The following is a 7,367-nucleotide window of genomic DNA, read 5'->3' as shown; positions in this document are numbered from 1 at the left end:
TTCATGATAATGAGTTCAATTAATCATATTACTTAACAAATCCCACTTAAATCGACATCCCTCCGGACGTCTAAGTGTAACATGATCCAAATTCGCCAACCCAAGTCCGATCATCACGTGAAATGAGGTGGTTTCAATGGTGAACATCTCCATGTTGACCATATCTACTACATGACTCATGTTCGACCTTTCGTCTCTTGCGTTCCGAGGCCATGTCTGTACATGCTAGGCTCGTCAAGTTTAATCCAAGTGTTCCGCATGTGCAAAACTGGCTTGCACCCGTTGTATGCAAACGTAGAGTCTATCACACCCGATCATCACCTGGTGCTTCGAAACGATGAACTTTCACAACAGTGCACACTTGGGAAGAACACAATTTTATCTTGAAATTTTAGTGAGGGATCACCTTATAATGCTACCGTCGTCCTAAGCAAAATAAAATGCATAAAAGGATTAACATTACATGCAAATCATAAGTGACACGATATGGCCATCAACTTGTGCTTTTGATATCCATCTCCAAAGCACCGGCATGATCTCCATCGTCACGGGTATGACACCATGATCTCCATCATCATGTCACCATCGGGGTTGTCACGCCAACCATGCTTCTTCTACTATTGCTACCTCTTAGCGATAAAGTATAGCATTACATAGCGCTTAATGATTGACACGCAGGTCATACAATAATTAAAGACAACCCTATGGCCCCTGCCGGTTGCCGTATGTATCGACACGCAAGTTGATATAAACTATTACAAACATGATTGTCTCATACATCAAATATATTTCATCATGTCTTTGGCCATACCATATCACAATATACCCTGCAAAAATAAGTTAGACGTCCTCTAATTTGTTGTTGCATGTTTTACGTGGCTGCTATGGGTATCTAGCAAGAACGATTCTTACCTACGCAAAACCACAATGGTGATATGCAAGTTGCTATTTAACCTTCTACAAGGACCGCCTTTGTTGAACCCGATTCAACTAAGGTGGGAGGGACAGACACCCACCAGTCATCTTTATACAGGAAAGTCACATGGCAGTCGATGGAACCGGTCTCATGTACGTGGACTTGTAAAGTTGGTCTGGGACACTTCATCCCACAATACCGTTGAATCAAGAAAAGACCAAGGAAGAAAGCAATCTGAATATCAACGCCCACAAAATTCTTTGTGTTCTACTAATGATGTCATCTACGCATACACCTAGCTCATGATGCCACTGATGGGGAACGTTGCATGGGAAACAAAAAAAATCCTACGCTCACCAAGATCAATGTAGGAGATGAACATCTACAAGAGGAGAGATTGCATCTACGTACAATTCTAGATCGCAAAATGGAAGTGTTAAGAAACGCGGTTAATGTGGTCGAACGTCTTCGCGATCCAATCATCATCCGTCCCGCGAACTCCCGATCTAGCGCCCAACGGACGGCACCTCCGCGTTCAACACACGTATGGCTTGGTGACGCCTTCACCTCCTCGATCCAGCGAGCGATGGTGAAGTAGTAGCTCGAGCCCTCCGACAGCACGACGGTGTGGTGGCGGTGGTGGTGCAGAAATCCCGACTATGAGGGAGAGGGAGGGCAGCACCGTGACATAGATGGGTGTGCCTGTCCTCTCTCTACCCCTCTATATGTATGGGGAAGGGAGGAGGGGTGGCGCCCCTAGGGTTTCACCTAGGAGGAGTGGCGGCCAAGGCAGATGAGGGCGCCTCCTAGGGAAACCCTAGGGTGGTTTGGCCCCCAAGCTAGGTGGAGGCAGCCCTAGAGGGGGGGGCCCACATCCCCTGGTTACGTGCGATGGGGTGAGGGGGCGCACAGCCCCTTAGTGGGCTAATGGGCCCCTTCTCCTTGGCCCATGAGGCCCCCCAGCACTTGCCGGGGCCCCCGAAACCCCTTTCGGTCATGCTGGATATAACTCGAAGCCCCTAGAACACTTTCGGACTCCGATACTGTTCGTCCTATATATCAATCTTCACCTCCGGACCCTTCCGAAGTTCCTCATCATGTCAGGGATCTGGACATTTCTTCGGTGGTGGTAGAGGCGACATTTCTTCACCCGGGTTCGGACGGTGTTGTCTTCGACCCGGGGCTCGCGCTTGGGCAGACCAAATCAGGACCCGAGGCGGGTCGGTGCTCTTGTTTCGAGTAAGGGTGGTCGGGCTTAGTCCGGGTAGTGACGCGGGCAACGAGGTGTCCCTCCTCGCAGGCATGGTGTGACGTGGAGGTGGTTGTGCCATCGCTACATCGTCGGACAAATGGCTGACAATGACCACAGACGTGGTGTCGTGTGAGCTTGGCTGGGACAAGGCCACGGGCTATGACCGGGGCCTGCTTCGCGGCGGTCATCGGTAGCCACTGGATCGTGTTCCCCTAGTCCACCGGGATTGGCTAGGAATGCAGGCGTTAGTGCTTCCTACCATGGAGGTGCTGACCCAAAACAAATGGCTAATGTCGGGCTAGGAGCCGAGGGGGTGCCTTCACTTCTACTACGGTTGTTGGTGCGTTGTGAAGTGGGAGGTTGGTGGTGTTTCGAACCTTGAATACCGGGTGGCTGCTCCAGAAGGTTGTCTACATGGTTGGCTATACAGTGTGCGCCATGGAGACGGTGGTGGTTTTCCCCCTTAGTCATGTAGGCAGCGAGGGGTGGAGTGAGGGGTGGCTCGGGCATGCTCTCGGTCTCTAGCTATGGCGGTGTCCCGATCCAGCTGGAGGCCTCGTGGTGGCACGAAGGAGCAGCCGAACGAAAGCTCTGCTCTTTATCGCCACCGACGGTGATGCTTGTGGGCTCCGCTTTATTCTTGAAGACGTTGTTGTAGTGCTCTTCTCCATGTCCGAGTTCCGGGTGTAAACGTTTGTCCGGTGAAATCAACAGTGGCGACGCCTAGCGCCGTTCTCCCTCATGAGGACGTTGTTGTGGAACTTAGGTGTTATAAGGCGTAGCGTGGGTTTCATTCTTCCTCTGCTTTATTTTGGTAGCGTGGACATCATGCATGATCCGATTGTCTTGAGATCAGACTTTCACATCGCTTGGTACCGTTCGGTCGTGTAATTTGTTTGTTTTGTTGTTTCATATATAAAGCGGGACGACATCTGTTTCAAGACATCTTGACGTATGTACTTTCTACATTAAGCTTTGAAGGTTTTGGATCCAGCCGCATTGTCACCGCCTAAACCATGGCTTTTTTTAAAGGAGGATAAATGAATAACCCCGGCCTCTACATCAGGATGATTGGTTAGACTTGGGATTGGTTAGACTTATCTAAGTCTAAGTCTAAGCCTAAACCGTGGCTTAGACTTGTGATTGGTTAGGACTGTGTGTATACTATATATACACAACCCATGGATCGAATAGAATGCCCTCTAAACCTTCAGTACGTGGTGACCAGTGACTCACTGACAACGTACGGCCAGAATGAGCACGGCGCTACTTCGGCTGATAGCTCTGCTGTTCCTCCTCCTCCCGCCTCCCCTTCGCCACTACCTCTCGCCAGTAAGCGGCGGCAAGGCCAGCCAGCTCAACGTCAAACACCCCATCATCCTGCTCCCCGGCTTCAGCTGCTCCAACCTCGAGGCGCGGCTGACGGACGCCTATACGCCGTCGCTGCCCCGCTGCGGCGCGCTCAAGGGCCAGGGGTGGTTCCCGCTGTGGAACGACACCTGGGACATCGTCAACCACGACTACCTGCCCTGCTTCGAGGAGCAGATGAGCCTCGTCTTCGACCCCATCCTTGATGACTACCGCAACATCCCCGGCGTGGAGACCCGCGTGCCGGACTTCGGCTCCACCCACGGCATCACCTCCAAGAACGACGCGTAAGTGTACATGCACTGCTCAGTGCTCGCCTACGTACTGGTACACAAACTGTGAATTGATTGTATGCTCGTGATGTGCGTCGTCCAGGGGTCGCAACGAATTCTGCCTGATAAAGCTCCGCGACGAGCTGGAGGCGCTGGGTTACCGCGACAGGGACACCCTCTTCGGGGCTCCCTATGACCTGCGGCACGCCCCACCGCCGCCCGGCCAGCCATCCCGGGTCTACTCCGACTACTTCGCCCGCCTCGTGGAGCTGGTGGAGCACGCGAGCGACAAGAACGGGGGCAAGCCGGCCATCCTCCTCGGGCACAGCTTCGGCGGCAGGGTCCTCCTGGACTTCGTCACCTCCACGCCCCTGCCGTGGAGGCAGAGGTTCATCAAGCACCTGTTCCTCGTCTCGCCCACGACCCCCACGGGCTTCATGCTCGCGCTCACCAACCTAGCCTCCGGGTCGTCAGTCGTCCAGCTCCCCACCGTCTCATCGCTCGCACTGAGGTCCATGTGGAGGACCTTCGCCAGCTCCCTCCTGTCCATGCCGGCCCCTAGGGTTTTCGGCCGCAGGCCGCTCGTCATCACCAAGGAGAGGAACTACTCCGCCTACGACTACCCAGATTTCCTCGCGGCGCTCGGTTTCAGCGCCGACGGGATCGTGCCCTTCGTGAAACGGGTGCTCCCCACGATGGTGCGCATCGACGCGCCGATGGTGCCGACCACGTACATCAACGGCGTCGGTGTCCAGACGGCGGAGCAGGTAATGTACCTGGATGGTAACTTCGACGTCGCCACCGAGACCGTATACGGCGACGGAGACGGGACCATCAACGCGGCTAGCATTTTGGCGTTTGCCAAGGAGGTGGGCACGCAACATCGCCGGAATAATGACATACCCTTCAAGTTCGTTAAGATTCCTAATGCTACGCACGCCGGTATTGTCATCGAGAAACATCCGCTCGCTAGAGTCATGGCTGAGATTCTGGAAGCTAATTCTGATTGAAGAGTCGCCATGTGTGTTACTATTTGTGTTTCCACACTTGTTATGTATGTTACCGATGTTTATGCGACTATCATTCGCAAAAAGAGAGAGAGAGCGTAGAGGTGCTGTGCTATCGATGTTTACGCTACTTGTCATGGATGTTTCTGTTGGAATATTAGGCAAGTTCATGATTAATTCCAGTAAATAATTCATGACTAGAAGAGATACTAGCATGCAATAATCTAGCAAACTAGAAGAACAGCAAGACATGCATAACAGCAGCAAACACGTAACAATAGCTGTAGAAACAGACATGAACAAAGGATGTTGGACGTACTGATCGTTAGCTATTATGGGTGCGACAGTGTTGATGACGATGTTGGCGACGATCTGCTGCTGACGGCGATGAATACGACGATGAGTAGCACCGCCCGACTTGGACGGAAGACGACCCGTGATGACGAATTTGAGCAGTCGCGCACAGCGCTTCCCAAAAACCTAATTCGTCCTCTCCCGGTGCAGAATCGCAAAGACGAACGGTTCCGGAGACCTGCTCTCCCACGCGCCGATGCACGCCGGCGTTTGGGATGGAGTAGACTACGATGGCGGCGCAAGTTGTGAGATGAGGCAAAACCCTAGGTGTTTTTCAGTGTGTCTCTGGCCGCAGCCGGTAGCTGTATATATATATTAGGACCAGAGGCGGTATTGTGTCGCGACCACAATCCCAAACTGACTCGGTTTCTAATTCGTATTCTTACCGGACAAGAAATCAAAAACTTATCTGCCAAGACATAAAAATAAAACGGCAAAAGGAAGCTGCGCTCCTGCAAGGAGACGGACCGGATTTCGGCGGACCATTCACGCGCATGTCGCATGTACGCCCGCCCGCCCGCCCCGCCCCGCCCCGGCGAGGCGAGCGAGCGCGCGCGTGTGGTTTTCCCTTTCTCTTCTCACACACCACTTAGAGTGGTGGAGAGAACCCACTATATAAAGAGGTCCAACTCTTCTTCAACTTCCAAGGTGGGACTAAACTTAGCACCACCACTTGCCATTTTACACATGGGCTTTGAGATTTCAGAAAATGCTATGGGCCTATCCCATTAATTCTAACAGTTTCCGTGCTAGTTATGGATGTTATCGTTGTTAAGTGTAGAGAGGTACTGATACAAAAGTATTTAGATCACTAAAGTAGTTATCTAAACGCTCTTGTAGTCCCTCCGTCCCAAAAATACACATTTCAGTGTTAGATACATCCGTATTTAGATAAGTTTAAGAAAATTAATTTGAGATGAAGTTATATTTCTTTAGAGAGGGAGTACTATCGTAAGCGAGAGAAGAGCACAGACTACATCGCTCTTCCTCGGTATCCACCCCCGCACCCACCCCCGCGTCACCAACCATAGGCGACACGGGGGGCGATCACGCTGTGGCCCTAGGCCCCCTCCCCTTGCCTCCTCCGTCCAGCCGCCGCCTGAGGCCTCACCGGCGAAGCCTGACCTATGATGGCAGCGGCAGGGCCTTAGCCCTCGCGCGATGGTGGCGATTTTTCCGGGCGGCAGCGGCGCATCGTTCGGTGCAGATCTAGCAGCAAGGATCGGCGGGCTCCCTACGACATGCGTGATGACGGCGTCAACGGAGGCGCAACCTCCCCACGGCGGAGTCGCCCCTGTGACGGCGGCCGAGATCGCCGATCTGGTATTGCCAAGATGGGCTTGGGCGGGCCGGGGGTCCTCCTCCTTTTCTAAGAAAATAAATAATAAAAGCACGATAGGTTTTCCTTTGAGGCATCACGTTGATCTACATCATTATAATTATTTCGACCATTTGTTTTGCAATTTAATAGATCACAGCCACTAGATCTACATAAACATACATAAAGAGATTGTACAGTTGGATTGGCATTATAATGCCTCAATAGATCATAACCATTGGATCTATATATTCACACCGAACGAAATCATATCTATTAGATCTACAAAACTACATCTAAATACATTACATTCTTAAATTTATTTAATCATGCCTAAACAAACAATGTCCATTGGATCATCATAATTTATCTATCTAAATTATATATTAAAATGTACTCCCTCCATCCACAAATATAAGATGTTTTAACTTTTTTCAGATTCGAATTTATATAGACAGGTTTTACTGTGTTTGTTCACTCATTTCAATCTGTATGTAGTCTATTGAAATACCCGAAACATCTTATATTTGTGAACAGAGGGACTATAATACGAAGGGGAAAAAGATGTGCTAGAAATTTTCAGAAAAAACAGAATATCCAACCCTTTATTTGTCGGACCGATAAAGCGAAGTTATTATATTTATGTAATTTGAACCGATCTATCAAGTGGACCCTCTCAGATAACGGACAAGGCTGGAAACTATGAAGACATAAGACCTCATGTGAAAAAAAGGGAAGTAATATGAGCGCACAGACCTAATCTTGTCGGCTGAAACTCTAAAAACATGTACTTCCATCCTCCCATAATATAAGACATTTCCGTAAGTTAAAAAATCTTACAAAAACCTCTTAATTGTGGAACAGAGGGAGTGCTATATTT

The 7,367-nt window shown here is 50.5% G+C and overlaps 1 protein-coding gene across 1 annotated transcript; it reads left to right on the top strand.

Moving 5' to 3' along the window:
- The first annotated feature begins 3,393 nt into the window (after nt 1-3,393).
- LOC119306825 (lecithin-cholesterol acyltransferase-like 1) lies at nt 3,394-4,891 on the top strand. Its single transcript, XM_037582946.1, has 2 exons — nt 3,394-3,823; nt 3,912-4,891. The coding sequence occupies exons 1-2, from the start codon at nt 3,423-3,425 to the stop codon at nt 4,816-4,818; spliced, it is 1,308 nt and encodes a 435-aa protein (XP_037438843.1). The 5' UTR covers nt 3,394-3,422; the 3' UTR covers nt 4,819-4,891.
- The last annotated feature ends 2,476 nt before the right edge of the window (nt 4,892-7,367 follow it).

This window comes from Triticum dicoccoides, chromosome 5B, assembly GCF_002162155.2.
Source record: "Triticum dicoccoides isolate Atlit2015 ecotype Zavitan chromosome 5B, WEW_v2.0, whole genome shotgun sequence".
In the NCBI taxonomy this organism is placed as follows: Eukaryota; Viridiplantae; Streptophyta; class Magnoliopsida; order Poales; family Poaceae; genus Triticum; species Triticum dicoccoides.
The sequence above is the reverse complement of the archived record's forward strand: the minus strand, read 5'-3'. Positions and strand labels throughout refer to the sequence as shown.